Genomic DNA, 24,102 nt, shown 5'->3' on the forward strand with positions numbered 1-24,102 from the left:
ACATTGAAAGCTTACATGTATCTGGAGAGAGAGAGAGAGAGAGAGAGAGAGAGAGAGAGAGAGAGAGAGAGAGAGAGAGAGAGAGAGAGAGAGAGAGAGAGAGAGAGAGAGAGAGAGAGAGAGAGAGAGAGAGAGAGAGAGAGAGGGAGGGAGAGAGAGAGAGAGAGAGAGAGAGAGGGAGGGAGGGAGAGAGAGAGAGAGAGAGAGAGAGAGAGAGAGAGAGAGAGAGAGAGAGAGAGAGAGAGAGAGACAATCAGACCAACCAACCCTTGTGACTGTGAGAATGTTGTGAGAGTGAGACTTGCTTGTGAACATGTATTGGCCAGAATTTGACTTGTCTAGTCTTGTTGAAAAAAAAACCTTAGGGTTTGAAGCGGTATTATTCTCAGGAAAATATGCATATAGGTGGAGCATTGAGTGCCAACCCTTGAACGCCTCAGGCAAACAAAAAAGATATATGAGACACCAACAAAAAACTAGACTACCGTTTTTCAGCGTGAGATCTCACTACCTTCTGCCACCATACATTAAGGTAAAATGAAAACTTTTACAAATATTTAGACGTATTTAAAACTCCATAAACTGATATCACATTAGAAACTCTTTCTATAATGAGTTAGTCTTAAAGAACAAGGTTAGTTCATCAGTCAGTAATGTTAGCCTTAGAATATATATGCACACAATGTCTATTTTAGTTCTATTTTTATTTGATGCTATATTTGTAAGCTCTATTGCATCCACGGCATGATAACTAGTGGGTTTAGAACTTATTAGTACTTCAAGTTTTTTGAACCATTATAAGTTTTGGCTATTGCACTTGTGAGCTGGAGGAATATAAAACGGCTTGTATGTTTGGAATTCCGGAATAATTTTGTATAAAAGCATCTGCCAAAATAATACATGCCATTACTCGTTAATGTTATTGAAAGGATTTATTGTGTAAAACAACTATCCCCCAGGATGTTGCTACTAGTTTAAAGTCCTAGAACTGTAAATAAGCAAGATCATGAGTTTCTATTCACGTCTATCAATCAATCCTTAATAAAACTCTGAAGACTTTTGTCTTTTTGCCTGCAACATTTAGTGGTGTCATACAACACAGTTGTTATTTGCAGCTATATACGATTTATGTCATTTGGGAGTCTGCCACTCTGTGCACCCATCTGTCCATTCACATGTCTGAGATTCTCTTCAGCTTTAAATTACAAGAACGAGTTGGGTTTTTTGAGGATTTATTTGAAATAATCATTTTAATCAGCAGATTAACTAAATCAATTTCGAAATTGAACCAAACGGACAGGGCAGCAAAGGTGAAATGTCTAAAAAAGTTTTTCCTATCTGAAATATACAGTATTTCAGGCATACAAATAAGTAACAAGAAGGACTAGACTTGTGGTGGAGACACTGTTCAAACTGTTGGCATTGAGTTCTACTAGATTTCATTCTGTTTCTTCTTCTGCTGTCCTGAGGTACTTCATCTCATACCTCATCATTTAGACTGCACTGTTGTGTTGATGAAGAAATCTTTTATAATCATTTGCTTACCTGCTTTTTGTGCCTCTTCTGGAAGAGCAGGTAAGCAAATGATCGTAACTTTTGGTTTATGCAAACGTTTGGTTTGTGATTCATTTCAAAATGTTAAAAAATTATAAGTGCATGTAATAACCATGTATGACATTTATTTTTATACAGAATAAAAATATTCTAAGATGCCTGCTCCTGGTGTGTGCATGAATATCATAAAGGAGCGTCAGGAAAGCGGTGGCGTGGGGACATTTAGTAACCCAATGAAGTTCCTTGGCCAGGACTATGAGTTGCTGCGTCATTATTATCTTCTCAGAGACAGGAGATATATTGATGACATGTTCCCCCCTGACAACACTTCTATCGGAGAAAACTTGCTACGGCCTGAGGAACTGGCTAAAGTGGAATGGATAAGACCAACGGTATTTCATTAAAAACAATCATTCCCTGAAATGAGAGTGAAAATGCTGAAACCAGTTCTCCAAGTTAAAAAAAGAATATAAAAACAGGCACACCGAAAAAACAAACCTTGAGAATAAATTAAAAGAGAGCATTAATGGAAAATTCTCATAATGATTAATGGGTGGTTATAAAATTATTCATGTAAAGCAGATTATGGTATTTAGATGGCTTGTTGGCTTATTTTCAGAAACTGGTGCCAAATCCAAGTCTGATTGTTGATGGTGTGTCCAGGTTTGACTTTGCCCAGGGAGTAGTAGGTAAGATTTCTATAATGCATACATGCACTGGAATGCATGCCATACCGTATGTAGCCTTGTTTTCACTGAAGTGGAGATATTATTCAGCTAACTCATCATGTATATTTTTTGTTTGTTTTTACTAATTTGCAAATAGAGACTCTTTAAAATGTTGTGTAATAACAATTTAAAACTTTGTAACTCAGTAACTATGCTTTTTCTCCTTTAAGGTAACTGCTGGTTTCTAGCTGCAGTTGGTGCGCTCACATTTCAGAAGCCCATCATGCAGAAGGTCTTTCCAGATGGACAGTCATTTGAGAAGGATTACGTAGGAATATTTCACTTTAGGGTAAGTATTCCACTAAAACATATTTCATTTGACTTTTGTACTTTAGTTTACATATAGTTTTATATATGTGTTTTAATGCATTATAATATTGGAATTGTATATTTTTTTTCACAGTTCTGGAGGTTTGGAAAATGGGTTGATGTTGTAATCGATGACAAACTGCCTACCATTAATGGACAACTCATTTTTGTACGCCCTAAAATCCAAAGTTCCAGAATTCCTGAGTTTTGGCCTGCACTGTTAGAAAAGGCATATGCCAAGTAAGCCTCAGTTTTATAATACCATGACCGATTGAACTTGCCATGAATTTTGCAGGGAATTTTGCTGTGTCATTTGCATTTTTTTCAGAGTGTGTGGGTCTTATGAAGACATGAAATTTGGCTGGGTATCTGAAGCCCTGAAGGATTTTACTGGTGGCGTGCACATGACTGTAGACCCCCAAAGTGAGGACCCTCAAAAATTGTGGGACTTGATCAATCGAGCAGCCAGAGCCAACTCTCTGATGGGTTGTGGTACACCTGGAAATGTAAATACACTATTCACTACTGCTCCATAAACCTTTGTGCATGATAGCATTTAAGAGATATTGTTAGGCTGTAAGTTGATGGTTATATACTCTGTGTTAATAACTTCTCTCTAACCCATGTGTATGTTTGTATTCCAAGCCTATTTACAAAACTCTTTTTCAGTCAGCACTTAATTCACAACAGAACAATGGTCTAGTGGAGGGACATGCCTACACTGTAACAGGAGTCATCATGGTACGTCTTATTCTGATCAATTTAGCTTAAAGAAGCAGCTTGTAATTTTTTAGAGCTTTTACTGTCTTTTAATTTATTTTCCAAAGTATCCAAACACAAGGGTTTGAGTTAAAAGGACTATTGAAAGAAGTTTCCACTGCAATGTTTAGTATGATGTAACCTTTGTTTACCTCATAGCAATGTGTCTTTCCACTATTTTTTGGTGTGGACATTTTATGGTTCTCTGTATATCAGGAGTAACCAATTTCAATGACGTCCAGGTTATCAGAGCATCATAAAGATTGGAAGGGACACACTGTTTGGTCAAATGTTTCTGGACAACTAACCATCACATACCCATATGTGATTATAGAACAGGTGTTTAATGGGACTGAGGTTAGGATTCTGTACAGGATATTCCAGCTCTTCCATACCAGATCTTTATTCTTTATTTTCAGACCTCATTTTGTGGACAATGACATTGTGTACACAATGCTTTAAACCTAAGTTAACATAGTGGTTGTTTTAATTGTGATATGGTCAATCAACCAGATGGTTGACATGACAATATTATAAATCAAATTATTGTATGTGATGTTTTTAGAATTCTAGCATTTTACAAGTTTAAAACTCTTAAAAAAATCTCTAAACAGCAGCTTTCAAACTTCATCACTGCTATAATGCATACTTTAAAACATTGGTAAGATCAGTTGTTCTTGGTTTAGTTTTTCAGTTTCACAGTGTTCTGTTTGATTGGTCTGCGTTTTTTGTTCTGTGACTAGTTTCTTTGTATTTTTAAAATGCTTTTCAGTCTGAGGTTTCAAAGGATAATACTTTGGATCTTTTAAATAGGTGAAAAGCAATGGCAATCCAGTTCTGCTGGTAAGGCTGTTAAACCCCTGGGGACACACAGAATGGAAGGGAAGCTGGTGTGATGGGTAAGATGTTGTGCTGTACTGAACACTGCAAACCAGGAAATAATAAACAAGAAATGTGCACTTCAACAAATCAGCAAAGTTAAAGTGAAAACACTTAATGCTTTAAAGTGACTAAATATCGGTGTTGCCTATATATCTCAGTGATAATCTCCGATGTCATCTATCCACTATCTGTAGCACAGGGTGGCACAGTTGACTTGACTTCAGATCTGTTGTGTCACAAAAAATTTGGGGCACGTGTGAACAGTAGCATGACAAATATTATACATGCTGCTACTTTGTATGTGTAAGTTTCTGTTTCTGTGGGCCTGAGGTTCAGTACCTTTACTAAAAGCCATTTTCAAAATTGTGTTCTGTGTATTTGAACAAAACCTGAAGATGTGACTGTTTTTAGTTTGACAAATTACAGCTTAAGCTTTCTAGTAGATTTCTGGTGTGTCTTGTTGGTGTTGCTGTTGCATTAGATAATGTTGCTGTACCTTAAGAACACAAGTTTTACCTATTTATTTTCTTAATCTTTTAATTGAGTCCATAAACACACATAGTTTAAATCAAATCAATAACACAAATATGCTCTTTTTTCTACTTTCAGATCAGAATCATGGTCGACGGTCAGTGAAGAAGAACGCAAAGCATGCACAAATTTTGTAGACGATGGAGAGTTCTGGTAGGAGCCAACAGACATAGCTAACTAACAACTACAAAATGACCTTCTAGTGCATGTTGAATTAAATTGAATATGTGCCTTTATTTTGAATTGAGGATGCCTGTGGAGGATTTCTGCAAATGCTTCTGTCAGCTGGATATTTGCAATTACTCTCCTGCTTTTCTGGATGGCTCTTCTGAAAGCCACTGGATTTATTCAGTGCATGAGGGCCGCTGGCTCGCAGGCAGCACAGCTGGTGGCCCCATGACACTTTTAGACACTTTTTGGACCAACCCTCAGTTTCCGGTCAGGATAACTGATATAAAAACGTCGTGTGAACCAAGAGCTAACCAGGGGCCAAATATACTTGTGTCTCTCATGCAAATGCCTGATAAGAGAAACAGACGTCTCACCAGAAATCTTCACATGGGCTTCTGCATTTTCAAGGCTAGTGAGAATTATAAAAAATAATCTCTTTTTTTTTCTCTGCCCTTTGTCTTTGTACTCATAGCCTTTGTTTATTTTTTCTTTAGAAAACACAGCAGGTAAGTTCACTATAGTAAGTTATATTACTTAAATTTTGTAGCACAAATCTCTTTCTGCAAATACATATTTTATCTTCTCTCCTGTAGCTGATAGAATCTGGCAGGACCTCCACAGTTTCCTTCTTAAAGAACATTAATCTGGTGTTTGCACCCAAAGCGATGCTTGATACACGTGAAGTAACAGAGTATGTGAAGCTGGACCCAGGAGACTATGTCATCGTGCCATTTACTTATGAATCCAATAAAACAGCCTCCTTCGTTCTGGGCCTCTGTTCAAAGACAGAAACTCACACTGGGTATGTGTGAGTTAACTGTAGTACACAGTTAACATTTAACCTTGTTCAAGTGACAGGGTGCTAACTGTAGGCACAGTTTGTGCTGAGGGAACTTTTGGGATGACTTTTCAATTATATTGCTTTCATTTTGACTGAATAATGTACCTTAACCAATTTTCTTTTTTTAATAGAGAACCCTTTATGGCCTACAACTCTGATGAGAAAATGCTGCGTCAAATGTCTGATCATGTAACTATGCTCTTTTATTAAAAAAGAATAGCCTTTACCCTTAACCCAAAAATGTTATGGAGGATGTTTCATAGAAAACAACATTTGCACAAATGTTCCTGTTGATTTGGGTATTGATTTGCATGATTTTTTTTTATTAAAAATCTGGGTGACGCCCTTATCCAAAACAACTAACATTTAATCAACTGAGGGTTAAGTAATGCTCAGGACCCAACAATGGCAGCTTGGTGGAGCAGGGATTCAAACTCATAACCTTCCTATCATTAGTCCAACACCTTAACCACTGAGTAACCATTCCAATGATGCAAAACTAAAAGAAACAAAATATGGATATGAAACATGACTTTAATGATATAATGAAACTAAGGCAAATATCTGTGCAACTTTGTAACTGATACAGTATATAATTTGACTACAATCCGAATGTTTTATGTTTCTTCTGTTGGATTAGTATCAGGATGTGAATGCAGAGCAGCTTCAGAGATTTCTAAATGAGAAATATATTAAAGGTGAGCAACTGGTCATATTCCATTTAGGTAGACTTTATTTACAGACAACCTTTTGCTTAATCAATATCTGTACATTCAGGTGGTGTGAAAAACGCAGAAGGTTTCAGTTTGGATGCTTGCCAGAGTATCGTCGCTATGATGGATGTATCCTTTACTTTTACAGCCACTGTAACAGTCCTCCTGCAATCCTGTATGCATAACAAACATCTACCAGCAATTGTAAAGATATACAAATGTAATGAATATATGCTTTGGCTGTGGTTGGCTGAAATGTTTTAAAACTGTGCATAATTAGCTAGATTTGGGATCATAGTGCTCCTTAGCAGTCTACTCTACTAGCTCTCAGTTACTGGAACACTTAGTGCATTTGAACTCGGTGAGCTGTTGAGAAAAATTGATTTGTACAAGGTAACCATTTAAAATGTTTAAGTATTAGACCTTAATTGCTCACTATTTACCATGTCTGTGCAGGTCTCAGTGATGTATTACAAACCTTATGTGTTTTCGCAGGATATTTTCTACCGTGTGGACAGCAACAGAGACGGCATTCTGTCACTGACAGAGCTTCGGCATGCAGTAGAAGCCACAGGTTCCTGCTAATGCTTTTGTTGTGTAGTTATGCAGCTAATTTTGCTTTAAGGCATCCTATTGCATTACTTAATGTAGGTACTTTTCCGTATAGGCACATATTTGTCTTATATGCATGTGGACTCTTTTAGGCTTTCATATAAGTAATAAGTTGCTGGAACTTACAAATCTACGGTTTGCTGACTCCACTGGTCGAATCAGTCTGGAAAGATTCATCTGTCTGGCTCTACGTCTAAGCTGCATGTCTGGTGAGCTGGCTTCATTTATTTTATGCTATAATACATTACATATTTGAGTATATTATCAAAAATCAGTTAAGTCTACATGAAAAAGGAAACAAAAATCCATTTAGTATTCTTCTAATTATACATTAATTTCAAGTAATCAAAGCAAACAAACAGCGGTTTTAAATTCAGTTTCATTAATAAGCATGTTGTTTTCTGTGTTTTAAAGAAATATTCAATAAACTTGGTGACAGCAATTTCTTGCATCTCGAAGAGCAAGAGGTATGTCTTTTTAAAAATTCCTTATGTAATATTCATGTTTATACACTGATTTTGAGGTGATATGTCTGCTCATGTTTTAGTGGCTGCACCTTACTATGTACTCCTGAAGAAGAACCATAAGAACGGAGCATTTCAACTTCATATTATTGTAACCTTTCCTTGGGTTACTTTAAAAAAAAAAACTACCTAATGGCTATTTTTCTTATTTTTCTAATGGCTTATTTTTTTCATTTAATCAAGGGAAGTTTAAAATATAGCACATTACTGGGATTACTGTCTGCTACATGTTGGGACAAGGGGTTATAATACACTGCATTTTGCTTTGTTGGTACTTGAACTTAAGTATGAAATTATGTTTGTGAACTTTATCTAGTGAATGATTTGCCAACTTGTCTGCTCTGAGCAAATGTCAAAATGTTTTTCTTTCCCACTACACATACAATACAAGCTCATACACTGCTGACAGCATTTAAGTACAAAATGAGACTTTAAATGTTGTGCCACACCTCTCACCAGTGTGCCAAGTTTTCCCTGTATTGTCTCATGACAGCATGAAGCTGCCATCTAGTGGAACTAAACACGGCCTTCACAGCAAATCAGACCCTAAATCAACTGAAACCTTTCAAAGTAATGTACACTGGTTTGACCTCATTAAATGTTCCTTGTTGATTCGCTTACTTTAAATAGTAGAAGCATACTTACAAGATTGTTGGAGAAAAGCCTGAATGATGCCTAAATACAGAGGCTTCCGATAGGATTAAAGGATAGAGTATAAGAGTGTTTTCTCAGCAAGTTCTAGGATTTCCAGCTAAACCTGTATTTTGAAGTTTTAGAAATTAAACATTTGACTGCTGTAAAGTCTGAATTTTGGCTATATCTCTTGTAACCTGATCTCTTATGGCTGTGTGATTGTGGATTAACTCTCTTCTTATCTCTTACAAAATAAAAAACAAACAAAGCAACAAAAGGTTGAGTGTTTATTCTTATTTCACTAAAATGGAAATAAACCATTTTTGATTGTTAGCAAACATTTACAGGAACCACATTCTAAATCTGTACATAGTTAAAAAAAAAAAAAAAGTTAGTTCACCAAAAATATTTTGTGATATCAGGAGACAATAAAAAAAATCTCCTCCAGCTAGAGCTAACACAAAAACATGATCAGACTCTGCAATGACGTGAGACACTTGACGGGTCTTAAAGGCAGGAATTAAAAAAACACAAGATAAATACAAATAATGCAATAAGTCCTTCCATTTTTAAGTTATGTGGTAAAATGGGAAATGTTTCAGACTCGGGTCCACTGTGGCCTGCTTGTCGTTCTGAACATTTATGCTTGAAGTGTGTCTATAAATTAGTCTCTGTTAGATGGGAAACAGCAGCTGTTAAATCAGAAACCTCACAGGATTGGGTCTGAGGAGGAGGATCTCTCGCATGCATCTCCTGTAACAATACCATGTTTGCCTCCTTCCACTTGCGGAATTTAGTTGCTGTGAGTGCAGTGTCATTCAGCACCTGATCCAGAGTCAGCAAATCTGCCTCTTTAGCCTAGAGCCAAGACAAAGACCATACTAAGAAACTAAACTGAGATTTTTAAAATCTGATAAAATAAGTGGGACAAATGCTAACCTTTAGTGTGCTGTTGAGCGCTCGAACGAGATGCAACTTGTCATTGACTTTGTGGTTTTTGCAGCGTTTAATAAAGGAAGCTCTGAATTCCCGTTTTGATGATGGCCTCCGCTCACCCAAGGGAGACAGACTGGCCCTTTTCAGATCTCTGTACAATTTCTCCATCTCATCACTAGTGCTTTCCTCAACTTCTGAAAATAAAATCGATAATTGCAGACAGTTTTTAAAGTTATAATTCTTAATGAAGTCTTGTGAATAAAGTAATATCAGTAAATAAGTAACACTAATAGTGCTTTTCTGCCCAGCAACATGGCACCACAATACTCAACATCTATTCTAACCCAAGACTGTATCTGACCATCAGTGTGTGAAAGTAGGAAACAATTTGGAGTTCACTGTGTGTCTAATGGTAGTGGAAAAGTACTGCTGGTAATTAACATTTTTAAGCTTAAAATATTATACATTTACAGCATTTAGCAGACGCCCTTATCCAGAGCGACTTACATTTTTTTCTCATTTTTATACAACTGAGCAACTGAGGGCTAAGGGCCTTTCTCAGGGGCCCAGCAGTGGAAACCTGGTCGATGTAGGAATTGAACTCACAACCTTCCGATTGGTAGCCCAACACCTTAACCACTAGACTACCACATCCCTATACAGCAGTAGTGTTACAAGTAGGATTGTTTTTGCTGTTGCTGAAACGGCAAATAAAACCGTTTAGTCAGGGAACAAAAAAGTATAACATACACCATTAACATAGCCATAAATTTTGTAATGATTCCAGCTTAGCTCACACACAAACAAAACAAATAAAAAAAAAGATAAATAAATAAATAATAAAAATAATAAAAATAATGACTGCTTGTGGAATGGAATCATGGTTAATTTAGCATCCAATGGAAAAGTGCTATTAGAATATTAGTCACTGTTTGTTGGGCTAGTTTACAAAAATTAAGGCATTATGTACTTATAAGTATTATATATGCTTACTAGGTTTATCTGTAAACTGATTCTTTCCTGAATGAGCTGGTGCTCGCTTTGTGGCTTCTACATGGGGTTCTTGAGCCAGAGCAGCAGCAGGCTCACTGCAGTATGTTGCGTATGGTGCTGTGTCTCCTCGAACGTGAACCTGAGCAATGGACACTACATTCTCTACAGCAGTAGGTCCAGCCTGGGAGACAAGGTCAAGCCAAGACTGGCGCTGCTTGGCCAGAGAGGACATGGAGCTTTGGGACGTCATGGTGCTCACTGGAGAGGATGGCGAAGCCTCACTGGGAACAGGAGATGAGTATGGAGGAGGAAGACTCCTCTGAAAAAATGGACAAAGAAAGGACTTTTAGAAATGTAGGAATACACAATGAATTGTATTACCAGTCACATGAAACCAAATACACACACAGGAACAATTTAGTAAAGTTAATTTAACTACTGGGACAGACAACGGGGCGAGGAGAACAGGCAGAGCTCCACACACAGTGACCCTGTAGCTGTGAGGTCGCAATACTACACGCTGTGGTGGGTTCTCAATGTTTGTAATGCATAAATATGCATTAATATATGTTGAACTCACAAAATGTTAAATACCATCAAATTATGTTTAGTAAACTTCCTTTTTAACCTTTGTTACCAAAACATCACTGTGCTGGAGTCAATCTGCAAAATATATGGTAAATCTGGAATAAACGTCTGTCATTTAACTGAGGGATTCATCCGTTCAGCTAAGATCTAAGACATTGCCTGGCATTTAAACCTCATTCCCATCTAAGATGCTTTTAAAGGTTTTCAGTCATCAGATTATATTTAATGTCTAATAGTATTTGAGATCTACAGTGAAAGTCAAGGCAACTGGAACTGTTTATCTTGAAGTTTTGTTTGCTTCTACCGCAGACTGTTTCGATTTAAGGAAACTAATTCAATAAGGGAGTGTTGGTGTTACTTGGGCTACTTAATGATTAAACTAAACTGGTTCCTGGTATCACTTACATTTTAATAGCTGTAAACAGTCATTCCCTCAACAGTGTCTCCTTTTTCTCAGTCTTGAAGTTAATAAGACAGTGAAACACAGCATGTCATGTTACTCAGGAAGCAGGAAGTCCTGTCCTGAAGAATCTCTTTACTGACCGTTACAAAATGATGACACTCAAGACTCCTTCCTTAAATGTTAAATAAGTATCTCGCTACAGAAAGCTTCAGCATATGAACAACTGTGTTAATATTTGTTAAATAACCATTTTAAACCATGATTATTTTTAGAATAAGATCATACACACTCATGTATAATTCAAGTCCTGAATTCAAGTGAACTAGATGTTACTATAGAAACAATACGGATATTCTAAAGAGTGCTATAATAAAATGTATCACCCAAGTGCTCCTGTTAATGTATCAGGGAGAAATAACTCCACTCATTCCGCTTGTTATAGCAGGCCATGCTGCAATATAAACAAATTGTGCTTGCACATGAAGTGTGTTCATTGTGACACATTTTCCACCACAATAACGTGTAAAACCAGTCTTGCTCAACTCAAGCCATTTGCAAGTCACCTGAACGGATTATGTTTCTTACAAAAGAGAGATCACTGTGCAAAAATTACCCACCGGCAGTCCAGATCCTGATGGACTATTCACACTCTGAGAGTCTTGTTTCAGCAGCTGCTCAGAGTAGGGTGGAGGAGGTGCTTCAGTCGACTCAGCCTCCTCATGATCACTAGCTTCACTATAGCATTCTAGAATTTCAACACACGTGCAGACACACACGCACACACACAGTTAGGTCAAACCTCCGAGCTTAAATTCTTGCATGCGTCATTATCAGAAACTTGAATCATGGCCACGTGAGGACTTACCAGCTGGATGGCTTTCTGTGGGTTCATACTGTATGGATGCAAGTCCGAGCTTATTCAACCATCTGAAAGACAGAGCAGGACAGGAAGAGTTTCTTGTCGTTAGATCATGTCGTTATAGTGTGCTGTATGTGCATGCAATGGCATCAGTCTTACCTGTTCATCTCCTCATGACTCTCAGCAGCAAAGTAGAACATTGTGGCCTTTGGGTGGCACGCTTTGATAGCACTGGAGTAAATACACAAAACACTATATATAATATGTATTAAAAAAAAAGTCTACATGTGGCAAGATATGTCTTTTTACACAAGTATTAGCAGTGTCTCCAACTCAGCGTGTGACAGGAGATATTATCCATGAAATCATTTGGCTAAGGGGTTTATATCCAAATTAACTTACAAATGAGACAGGCCAGCAAGTAAGGGTTAAAAGCCTTAAACAGCCCACTAGTTAAACCATAGTATTTACCATTTATTTGTCCTTGTAAATATATTATTCACTTGTCCCAAAGGACAAAAATGGCACTCACTATTTCTTTTTACACTCCATTGCCCGATCAATCAGAAAATCAGTCAGGTTAATGTATCCTTCTGCTTTCTCAGCCTATAAAAAACAAAGGAAGAAGACACAATGTATATAAATCCATCTAATTTAGTTCAGAAAAGAAATGCACTATGAATTAGTTCAGAAAAGAAACTATGAATGCACTATGAATTCTGGACATTTACTGTAGTTTTGTATGCTAATGAGTGCACTCACAAGCTGGTTGGTGTACCAATACAGTGAGGATTTCTTCAGTACAAACCAGTACTTCTTCCACTTTATGCCCAGGAACCCTTTCCCCTGAGTCTTTCGGTAAAGCCAGCCCTGGTGGTCCACTGGGTCCAGGTCCTTCACGGAAACCCTCCTTCTGCTCATTGTTGCATTGTCTGTTTAAAACAAATCACTTTAGACACAGGACTTATCAATGACTATTGCACAGCTATGCACACTGTGATCCCTGACCTACCTCGAGTCTTCTTCTTTGACTTAAGCCGGAGGGACACCTAATAATAGATGCATGTATTAAAAGAGAAAAGGAATACATTAATAAATACATTATATATCACATTCTCTGAATTGAGAAAACAATTCTATACCATACACATGAGGAATAGTAGAGTACTTACAGGGTTGTATTGATCAGCACCTGTTTGAGGGGCCAGTGAGATGGGGAAAGATGCCTGAAACATAACCAAATCCAGCAACTTAACTCAAAATAATCACAGAATCTCAAAAACTACTTGTCAATAAGAGTAATCCACACGAACTGAAGAACTGAAATGTGAAACTCAGCTGAAACCACAAACATGTGGTGAGAGGAAGTGACATCACATACAGAGAACAGCTACACTGAAAAAATGCCTCACACAAAAACTTCACTAAAACGAAGTGTTTTGTGCAATTTGGTGCTCTACAGACATTAAGTGCTTCAAAATTATGACCAAATAAAGTACTTCTAAACATATAAGCAGTTTCTTTAAGAAAACAGTGTCAGCGTATCAATATTGTTTTACAATAATCATGATGACAAAGTGTACTTTTTGAGTTTGTAAAGTCTTTGTAAATATTTAAAAGGTGTTTCCCAACTCAGCACTCAGACATATAGAGCTGGTACATATTCATATTTTTATAACTGTTCTCAATACAGATGGATTAGGAACACTGAATTTACGGTTGAGATGAGCTAGGAGACAGGAGCCATTAAAATATAGATTACTTGTTAAATCTTTTTGGCAAAAGGCAAATGTCTGAATCCTATCCAGCATATTAGGCTTGACAGGTTGCATCCATTTATACTAGACAACATAAATGAAGAGGGGTATTACTCAATTTCCTCAACTTGTATCAGTTCCTCCTTTCTGGTGTAACAGTGTGGTTAAAGGGTAAACGAGTACTTCAGATCAGTGTCAATCATTTTCTCTGACTATTTCACCAAACATATATGGCAGATCTAATAGTTTTTAGTAAATGTTTTAAGCAAAACTCAGACTGAATCGTTCGAAATGACACTATACATTTCAATATAAAATTTCTGTAATAAAGTTTATATCAGAACAGAATATAGGTGGAAAATGGATATAGTCCTCATATTTACAAATAATTTATAATTAACCTCCAATCGCTTAACAAGAACGTTAATATTCCGGATGAAAACAAAGAGGAAAAAATACACAGTGCTGTCAGTTACACCTGTTAATTTTCACTGAGTTTCCAACTTATTAGGCTCTGTATCTTAATACACACACACACACACACACACACACACACACACACACACACACACACACACACACACACACAAACACACACAGTATATGTATATAACAATCAGTTGCAAATATTACTTCAAAGATGCTGACATTTTACTTGCTGTATAAATAAAAAAGCTTTTTTTTGTAATCGACATACACTTGCAGTTTTTCCATAAATTACAGATACAATAAACCCAACTGGAAACCCCCAAGTCCCAAAACCAAAGTCCTTCATTGGTGATATATCCTTTACTGTAGACTTACTTGTGCTGGATGATGGCGAGAAACATTCCGTTTTGTCCTCATCAAACATTCTCCTTTAACGGCAATGATTGAAAAAAACTATCATACTTGTGGAAAGTTCTCCTTATGCCTTACACAAAAACTAAGTCGCAACTGCTATTGCTTTTTTTTTTCTACCTCTCGCAAAAGCTTCATAGAAACAAGCCTACAGCAACACAGACACACCGCACAGACTGATCATGTTCACCGAAAGGGATGTTGAGTACTGAATATGCGGTTAGGAAGTCACGTAAAAACAAGAACAGAATAAAATAAAATAAAAAAAAGTAAAAGAAAGGAAGGAAGGATGAAAGAAAGAACGAAAAAATAAGGACGGAGGTTATACATTCGTTACACAGCTCTCATTTCCTTAGTCATGCGATAGCTACTTGTGTGTGAGCCACTGCTGACAAAAGAAAGAGGAACTATGAAAGTGAAGTACAAGTTTGGGCTCTGAGAGGCCATATTTATTTCCATTCCTGTTTGCCAGCAGGTTCTTCTTTTTTTGTTCTTAGACTGTTGATAGATTTACAGAGCAGGGAAACAACTGTAGGATGCACAAATGTCTAAGATTACCCAATGCCTGTTGTTTATTAGTTTTATTATTATAGTACAAATGGCACAATATGTATGGCCCTCGTTTAAATGTTCCCAAACAAGTGACTGTTTGTACATATCTGTAGTACCGTGAATAGCCACCGAATGTCGCTCTAACCCCATTTTAAACGAGAAAAAAGAGTGAGGATTACAACGAAATGAAGGCAGGAGTGTGATTTGGGTCACTATTAGTTATTCAAAAAAAAAAAAAACAAAAAAAACAAAAAAAACAAATTGATACCAAACATTGAATGAATTGAATTAAATGCAAACAAAAATAACTGTGACAGGATAATAATAACTATGCCTTAAAATTAGGACCTATAGAGCCACTAGGAAGCCAGTACATCACTGTGGTGTAGAGGGTCCTGAGCTAAAGTTACTGCCTGTGTGGAGTTTCTACATATTTACCCTATTTATGCCTGCCATCGGTTTCATCTGGGTTCTACAGTTTTCTCTCACGTCCCAAAAACAGGGTGTTTAAATATGTATGCATGGTGCCTTGAAAATGGCTGCCGTCTTATCCAGGGTGTATTCCTGTCTCACACCCACTGTTCCTGGGATAGGCTCCAGATTCATTACAACCCTGAGCAGGATTAAGCAGTTACTGATAAGATAATAAAATATTCTGAAAAGGCAGCTTTGTTCGGTCTAAGAATCTGGACGCACCATTGAACCAAAGAGTCAAAAGTGCGCTTTATTTACATTCTTTAAAAATCTCTATACTTATCAGCAGACTGTTGGAGCTGTAGCCAAAACAGTTCTAAATGTTTGCACACACACTATTAAAATGACTGACTGATGATGATAACATTTAGGCACTTCCTTCTTAGCCCCCTTCCTAAATATCATAATGAGAAGTGGGATCAGGTAATATAATAATGGCCAGACACAAGCTAATCAGATGATACATTCCATATGTCTGTTCATCTCTGGCCAAAAATACCTCAAATCTTCATGTGAATTTTAGTGCAGTTTCACTTACATATTCATGATATGAGTCAAGTCCTTATACACTTCCCTATACTACTTTGGAGGATTTCATGGGAAGATGGATGAGTTTTTACTTATATTATTTCTTATGAGTGTCCAGATACAGCATTTCCCTCTGAAGGAAAATGAGGCAATATAAGGAAATGTGAAAATAACTTACATTCTCAAATTACTCAAATAAACATAATACAAAGATGAATCAATGACAGTTGTCATGTAGAAAAATATGATGACTAGGATACCAACTGAGAATGGAAAGAAGACTTACTACTTTGACATGGGATACAAAATTCAGCTTTATACAGTCTAAGACACAGTATTCACAGCTGGACAGAAACAGTGTGCATAGAAGTGAGGAATGACCGTGGGAAAGTAACTGAGAGGGGTTTATGTGTTAAATGTTCAAGTCACACACAGGAAATTTGAGATCAACACCTGTCCTGCTCTCACACACTTTCACTTGAATTGAAATCACTTGAAATATTCTCATTCTATAAATGTAAGCAAATATATTTGCTTTAAGCTGTAAAGTGTGAATTCATAAAGGTTTTGTGTAGGGAAAATGGCCTGTGTTGAAATTTCACAGCTGTCACTACGAATATGAGTAGGAAAGGAAAAGCATTATTAATAGTAATATTATTATCCTCATTATATAAATAAACTCAGGATCAGAGACATTCTCTTTAGTTTTCATATCTGATCTCTGACTGTTGTTCAGTTCTTTCCCAATGTACTACAGGTCACTGCACTGTGCTCCAACTCAAATGATGTACTCAAAACACACAAAAATCAAGGGAGGTTCTTACCGCTTGAGAGAATGACCAGGCTCGCATTGCTGAAGTACTGTACCTAATCAAAGCAGGCGAGAAAACAGAGTTCCTATAAGTAACAATGGAAACATACATGCCGGGGAGGCAAGCTAAAGTAAAAAAGATTTATTAAAAGATTATATTAAAAGATTTATATTCATTTTATTGCTACATGGTATGTGGTTTAAGTACAGTCTACTTAATATTTAAATTCTCCATCATTATGGTATAATTTCTCACTGGGTTATGTGTGAATTCAATACTTAAAAAAAATGGCCAAAATCTATTACATATTTGTGTTGGCTGCAGACCCTCATAAATACAGATCACATGCCACCAAATGCTTAGACCTATAATGCTTGGGTAGGTGTGTCAAGATGACTAATGTAAGATATAACAATTTTTTTTTGTAATATTGATTTATTTTAATGCCCAAAATGTGGAGGCTAAATCCTTTTGTGCATATACAAGGGCACAATATCCAAATCAAACATATGTAGGTAAGAGGATTTCCATTTCTCTGTAGCAAAAATTAGAAGAAGGTTTTGAGTAATGTGTGTATTCATAGAAGCACAATCTTGTAGAAAGAGAACTGGATTAGCCATCTATCTTGCCCATAATGGGACATTACACCTGCTCTGAAACACAAGACTTTCAGGCTTTAGTACTTCCTCTCTTTCTCTGAGTGGTAAACAGCAGAGTGCTATTTTTGCATGACCCACATTTCTCAGGCATGTCATTTCTAAGCGAGTGATGCTCATTTCTCTGATAGTAATTCTGGATTTATGTGCGTTATGTTCCATGTCCATCTGTGTTTTGTGCTTCACTTTGTGCTGTCACTGATGGCAAATCAGCACCCAAGCAACCCATCATGCATTCCACACAACTGACACCATCAATTATACAAGGCCTGGCCTGGAGGAGTGTCAGAGGAGTGTCACTGTAACTGGATATGCAGACTGAGGAGACATATAAGGGCTGATTCAGAGGTGCAGTACAATAGCCACTCACTTGTTCATAAACACATTGCTGGATGGCCAGTCAGGATCCTGTAATGGGACACAGACAAAGAAATAAGCTACACTACAGTAAGAGGCCACTGAACCCCTGAAATTAGAGTGGAACAAAAACATATGAAATTTGAAGTATTTATATCATTTCATTGGAAGGCATATAATTGTCTAATAGAAATGTGTGGGGGTTTTTTTAAGTGTAAAGTGAAAGAGCTAAGCAGATATTCTCCTGAGGTTTCAGAGAAGCAGATTACAATCTCTAAAAGAATCTGTTCATGCAAACTAAAAGGAATCAATCCTTCTGACTATTCATTAAAATATCTTCTTCAGTTCACTTACAAAAGGATTAAGCATGCAATTTGGTAAGAAAACATGAGCACATTTCAAACACAGCTCTCTTATGGATTTGAAAAGTTCGGTACATTGTTTGAGAAGCTAAAGCAAGGCAGAGGCTTAAAGGAAATTTAGTAGTATGAGAGGAGTTGTTTAGAATGCCCAGACGAGCCAGAGCAGAGCAGAGCAGAGCAGACGGAGTAAAGGACGGAGACGGCAACGGCATTATGGTCAAGTCCTCTTAAATCTATAATATTTTATATTGTAATATTCTCATCACATTGGTCAAGTTCTCCTAAAATGGAATACAGTGTATGTAAAATATATACCAATAATATTTCTTTATTAAAATGTCCCTTTTCTTTGCATGTACTGTTTGTGCTGGTGTTATAATGAACATTACTTACAATCAGCAAACATAATGAGGTTTATTTCATGTAAGACATCAACCTCAAGTCAACTCCATTTATTTAATCAAATAATGCACTTAAACTAACCTGATTTTTTTTTCAAGCCATGTTACTTACTGTCCAAGCTTTGTTTATGTTCCCCAAACCAAATGCGTCTCTTGCTAACTTATTTGCTTTAGAATAAACTGCCTTAAATTTGATTCCTAAATTCTGACCTATATTATAAATGTAAGTATTGTTAAAATACAGAGTACGAATGAGAGATTATTAAATGAAGACAATACAAAACAGATGTGACATGGCACTTTTAATGATACACATCACTTAAATGTACAAAAGCCAATTACAAATAATCCCCAAATGCAATAGAAATATCTTACATTACTTTAATACTGTTTAACCACTGTGCTGAAACCTTTGGGCTGAGCTACAAACCTTAAATAAACTGAAATAAATGACAAAAATATACAAGACCAGCATAGTACAGACTCAGGTATACATGCACACCCAATGCATAAAGCAGTTTGATTCAACATTGTTGAATATTTCCAGCTTTAATGGGGATGTACTGGACAATAATTAAGCCTAGGCCCTCTGCAGTAGATCAACTCCACTGATTGTATACAGTTTATCCACTGATTGTATGTACAGTATACAGTCTGATACTAGACTATTATAATATCTCTGAGTGCTAACTGAACTGTACTTAATTAAACAGGACTGTGCAGATTGTTCAGTCAGCAAACTCCTATTGATAAGCTGAACTTTACAACTATTTTTCTACTGTAGTACAAAAGCAACACACACAGTATGTGTCCCTAAACTTTACTAAAACCTAATGAGCAAGCGGTCTATAGAAAGAAAAGTGTGCATTCTCATTCTTTGTGAACATTGTCCCTTTTCTGCCAGTTACTTTACTAGAAAACAAGTGATGCAGAACAGTAACTTAACTACTGAAAGATTCACATTTACACCATTTGGCAGATGTAAGTATCCTATTTTTTTTAATCGCATGTATACAGCTGATGGTTAAAGGTCTTGCTAAAAGGCCAAGTAGTGACAGTTTGTGGTCCCCAGATTTAAACTCACAGTCCAGTCATGACAATGTTTTAACTACTCCTTTTACTAGACATGTTAGTATTAAGTGTGAGAAGCATTACCATTAGCAAGGTATATTGCCTGACTAGATAGTTGTGTCACAGCATTTCAAATGGTCCCTTCAAATGGAAGTTAGGATTCAGAGGCTGAGCTTTGGGGTTTCACTTATAAATTATGTGAACTATTATTCCACAGAATCTTGACAAAGTCTTTAAATAATTTCAACCTAACTGAGAAAGTGGTAAGATACCTGGTAATGAACACATTTGAATTTAGCACGATAAATCAATCAATTTTATAAATCGTATGTCAGACATCTGAGAATGCATGTAGCTGAGAAAAACCCACTGATCATTTCACTCTGCGGATAATGCACTGTCATTATTATCCACAATCTATTGCATGATGTAGAAAATTTGTCCTCATCATCCAACCTTATAGTAAACTACACAGTTTCTTATTTAAAAGGCAAGCATTACAAAGGCAACAATTGTTAAATAATAAAAAAAATACCCTTATTTTAAAACACAAGGGTAGATACTTGGAGGAAAATAAACATTTGAAATATTTTCCCCACTTGAAGAAGACAAATCACAATAAAATAAAACACAGACCTTGGTCAGTAGGAACCAATTGTTAGAAAAGGTTTACACAGTATAATAAATAATAACATTACACTAAAGAAACCAGAGTAAGCAAATGTGAAAATTCTGCCAACTGACTGTATGTGTGTTTGTGTGTGTGTGTGTGTGTGTGTGTGTGTGTGTGTGTGTGTGTGTGCGTGTGTGTGTGTGTAGGGGTAATTCTTATGCAAAATATCTTCAAAAAAACCTAATTAAAACATAATGGGATTAGAGACACCTGAATGTGTTTGATGACAAGGGTCAGTTTTAGTTCGCATGTTTGGAAACACGTTTTTTTAAAGTCTGCATAGTTCCAATATTCCAAATGAAGCAGAATTCAATGGACACATTCATGTAATGCTGTTATAAGCAGAATTTTATGGAGGTAGATATGTACTGCAAACAGCTCACTGCACAATGTATAATATTAATACCAAACACTGTATGATGAACATTTTAGCCCTTGGATTTCTTGCAAAAGAATTTGCTGTGGTGTTTCCAAACATTCAGAAGAAATTTTTAAAGTAAGTATGGCCATGTTCTATCACTTTAAGGCAGTCAAGTTAAATAGTGATAAAAGCAGTTTGAGGCAGAAAATCAGTTAGAAAAGGAAGCAGACTTGGAGTAGGAATGAGGAGAAAGGAGAAAGAGCAGAACAGCTTTAGAGCGCAATGTGACATTAATGAGTCAGTAGCTTTAGCCTCGTGATCCAACTGACCAGTAGCGAGGGCTCCGCAGGGGGTCTTTTCGGAGTGGACGTCATAGCATTTTTGGCAAAGTCCTCCTGATAGGGGATGGTGGAGTTGTTGTGGAGGTCTACACCGACAAGGACCCGGCTGTTTCGCACGTGGTCTACACCTCGTACACATCGTTTATCTGTAGATTTGTATGAGCGCCCCATCGCAGGCACCTCCTCAGCTATAGTGGGTATGCGCTCGTTGCTGAGGTATCTGTACAAGAGATCTTCTCCTACAAAATGTGAGAAAACATGAAGCAGTGAAGGAAAAGAAAAAAAATCTGACAATGCTTGTAAGAATGTTGAGGAAATCATTCAAACATGCTTATAAACATGTTCATGAAATTTACTGCATTTCTGATTACATTTTCTTTTGTGTGGATTAAATCTCACATTAAAAACTGACATGAAACAGGTAGGTGCTGTTGTTTTTGCACATTTCATACCTTTTCTTCCTTGTGTCCAGGGTCTGGCATAAGGGTCGGTCACACGAAGACAAGTTTCAGCAGGCATGGAGAGAGGCCGTGGTTTACCTGTATTGCAAAAACACAAAAGAAATGTATAAGAACTGACCAGTCCAAGAATTAGCAATATGGTTCTCTCTTTGAAGTTATAGCTCAAACATTAACAATATAATGCTCTGAGACTGCTTCATCGCTAACCATATGAGGAGTTTCTCTCCCTAAGCCGAGTTTGCACCACATTGGCCTCCATAGGGTAGACAGGCAGCTTGTCATGCTCGGCGATGGTGAAGCGGTGGCGACTTTCCTTATCCAGGAAAGAGTTTGGCGACTCTGAGCCTTTAGGTCTGCTGTTAACGCTGTTGAATGAGCTGGTCCTTGCTTCCCTGTGACACAAAAAAGAGAGAGAAGATTAATGAACACAAATACCCAAGATGATAAATCAGAAGCAGCCCTTTCATGTTTCTTTAAACTTATATGTACTGTTTTTGTATTAAGCAATATTTTCCTTCAAGCCTTTTCATTGTCTTTTTTTAAAGATGACAAAGATTAGTAGAAGCAGAAGAAGGTTAAAGGAAGATAAGTCAGTACAAAGACAGCATGGGAATAAAAATAATTCTTAAGTAAGCTACGAGAGTATGGAAGTAAAGCAGAAGGGAATGTGGAGTGAGGTTTAATGCTTTAGTGACGAAGGGAGGGAACACTGAGGTACATTCATTAACCCACAGGAATGCGACTAAGTCTCTTAATCTCACACTCTCTCTCTTTCCTAGTTTTTCCTCACCGTGGCATGTAAGGCACTGATGGAGGTGGGGGAATGTACAAGTCCAAGATGGCTGGTTTCTGCTTCCTGCTTGTTGATCCAGTGCTGCTGCTGTCAGGCGACTGGGTTTTACTGGGTGACGAGGAGCTCTAATGGACAAGAGACAATTATCATTAGATGAGTTTATCACATCCATTCCACATACCAACAAACAGACAAAATATGTGCTAAATTAAAGTAAGGCTCATTGTGCATTCAAAGAGTATTATTGTAGGCTTACAGTTACTATGGTTCCAGTGGTGCTTCTTCTTTTTTCATGCACTTTTATCTGCATGTATTTCTTTATCCTATGCTGCTTATTAAGGGGCTTCTGATTCATACATCAGTGTATACATGTCTGCAGGCAGGACCCCAGGCCAAGTCCCTAATTCTATAACTGAGTGTTCTCATGACTGGGACAAGAGCAAAATATTCTCTTCCTAGAGATACACACAGTACTGTAATGCAGGTGGTTTAAAATGGTGCATTGCCAGAATAATAAAAGTGTTTAATAACAGGCCCAGATCCACTACAAAGAGGATTCCAACCGAAATCAGAGCTTTGTGTGTCTGGTGAGCAGTACATTATCTTAGTGATAAATATGACACATTGTCATCTTGACTGACAAAACCACAGATAAGAACGAGAAATCACCTCACTGAATAATGTATGATCCACCTGAACACCTTGTACAATGCCACATTGCTGAAATATAATATCTACCACTTGAGATTCTGACACTTTTATCAAGTGTGATCCTAACATGTCCAGAGAAGCCTGTGTGTAATCAGAGGCTCTGTTGTTTAGGGATCATTCTTCAGGACTGTGAAGGCTTTCTCTGATGGTGTCTCAGCAGGGTGTGGAGACACCTGAGGAGGTATGGATTATAACAGCTCTTTGTTTCCAAAAAGCAAAAGACTCAGGCCTGGGCAGCTCCAAAAGCCTACATTTTTCTAAAAATACAGGTCTTGAATGGAATTATCTTTACATAAATCTTTAAACGCACAGTTTGATTGAGAACTGTAGAGACCAGGATCATGTTTGGACAAAAGACTGGTGTTCGGGTTCTGTTTAAAGGAGGCTTGGTTTATACTATTCAAAACGTATAAATGGAAGTATACAAAACAATGCGGTGGCAGAAATTTCGGAAGGAACAGGACAAAAACCCAAGTGAATATGGAACACAGGGAACATGTGGAGAATTCTCAGCATTACATCTTCACAGTTGTGAAGCCTGTGGAATGTAGAAAATGATGATAATTGATCTATAGTTAGTGATATCTACAGTGTATCCATCACAATTAACACCACACTGAAATGTCCCTGTTATTGTTCTGCTTGGTCTTGCTAGAAATAAACTGTTTACGTAAAGAGACAGAAAATCCTCAGTGATGGTGCCTAGGACTCACTGACTGAAAACAGTTCTTTGTGCCTTTGCACCACTCTGGGTTTGTAGTGATAAGTTAACTCCTTGATAAAAATCCCCTCAAAATAAATAGAAAGTAAACTACAAAAAACAACCATGCCCTGATTTAGGACTTTAGTATAATGTTTTGTAGTTGATTAAGGAATTTGTTATAGTAAAGAAATAACTGAAACGGTGAGAGAAAGA

General features: G+C 37.0%; 2 protein-coding genes across 5 annotated transcripts in view; one reads left to right on the top strand and one right to left on the bottom strand.

The window, feature by feature from the left end:
* The first annotated feature begins 279 nt into the window (after positions 1-279).
* LOC113659445 (calpain-3-like) lies at positions 280-8,529 on the top strand. 3 transcript variants are annotated; one of them, XM_047821439.1, is made up of 21 exons: positions 280-532; positions 1,352-1,469; positions 1,693-1,946; positions 2,174-2,243; positions 2,453-2,571; positions 2,686-2,831; positions 2,920-3,097; positions 3,261-3,332; positions 4,164-4,249; positions 4,842-4,916; positions 5,012-5,342; positions 5,429-5,440; positions 5,528-5,736; positions 5,907-5,964; positions 6,416-6,473; positions 6,553-6,617; positions 6,813-6,881; positions 6,984-7,062; positions 7,193-7,309; positions 7,515-7,567; positions 7,648-8,529. In XM_047821439.1, exons 3-21 carry the CDS (start codon positions 1,710-1,712, stop codon positions 7,672-7,674), a joined length of 2,061 nt encoding a protein of 686 aa, XP_047677395.1. In that variant the 5' UTR covers positions 280-532; positions 1,352-1,469; positions 1,693-1,709; the 3' UTR covers positions 7,675-8,529. The 3 variants fall into 3 exon arrangements, with proteins under 3 accessions (XP_047677395.1, XP_047677394.1, XP_027028040.1); XM_047821438.1 differs by lacking the exon at positions 1,352-1,469 and adding an exon at positions 1,470-1,575; XM_027172239.2 differs by lacking the exon at positions 1,352-1,469.
* A 2-nt stretch (positions 8,530-8,531) lies between these two features.
* Positions 8,532-24,102, bottom strand: part of LOC113659446 (connector enhancer of kinase suppressor of ras 3-like) — a 42,870-nt gene continuing 27,299 nt past the window's right edge. Inside the window, exons 10-25 of one of the 2 annotated variants that reach the window (XM_047821437.1) lie at positions 22,473-22,600; positions 21,890-22,074; positions 21,674-21,760; positions 21,210-21,460; positions 18,026-18,063; positions 17,012-17,054; positions 13,209-13,262; positions 13,049-13,085; positions 12,799-12,968; positions 12,569-12,642; positions 12,196-12,267; positions 12,043-12,104; positions 11,795-11,922; positions 10,187-10,505; positions 9,197-9,384; positions 8,532-9,115 (exon numbers count right to left, since the gene is read on the bottom strand). In XM_047821437.1, coding sequence (XP_047677393.1) covers positions 8,915-9,115; positions 9,197-9,384; positions 10,187-10,505; positions 11,795-11,922; positions 12,043-12,104; positions 12,196-12,267; positions 12,569-12,642; positions 12,799-12,968; positions 13,049-13,085; positions 13,209-13,262; positions 17,012-17,054; positions 18,026-18,063; positions 21,210-21,460; positions 21,674-21,760; positions 21,890-22,074; positions 22,473-22,600 — 2,037 coding nt within the window. In that variant the 3' untranslated portion in view covers positions 8,532-8,914. Of the gene's footprint in view, positions 9,116-9,196; positions 9,388-10,186; positions 10,506-11,794; positions 11,923-12,042; positions 12,105-12,195; positions 12,268-12,568; positions 12,643-12,798; positions 12,969-13,048; positions 13,086-13,208; positions 13,263-17,011; positions 17,055-18,025; positions 18,064-21,209; positions 21,461-21,673; positions 21,761-21,889; positions 22,075-22,472; positions 22,601-24,102 lie in introns of both variants that reach the window. The other variant, XM_027172240.2, reaches the window with a different exon arrangement.

This window comes from Tachysurus fulvidraco, chromosome 12, assembly GCF_022655615.1.
Source record: "Tachysurus fulvidraco isolate hzauxx_2018 chromosome 12, HZAU_PFXX_2.0, whole genome shotgun sequence".
Classification (NCBI taxonomy): Eukaryota; Metazoa; Chordata; class Actinopteri; order Siluriformes; family Bagridae; genus Tachysurus; species Tachysurus fulvidraco.

Coding starts and splice junctions, on each gene's coding strand:
- LOC113659445 (XM_047821439.1), top strand. CDS start 1,710: ATGCCTGCTCCTGGTGTGTGCATGAATATCATAAAGGAGCGTCAGGAA. Junction 2,572..2,685: donor TAGGAATATTTCACTTTAGG/GTAAGTATTCCA, acceptor TTTTTTTCACAG/TTCTGGAGGTTTGGAAAATG. Junction 7,063..7,192: donor GCATGCAGTAGAAGCCACAG/GTTCCTGCTAAT, acceptor GGACTCTTTTAG/GCTTTCATATAAGTAATAAG.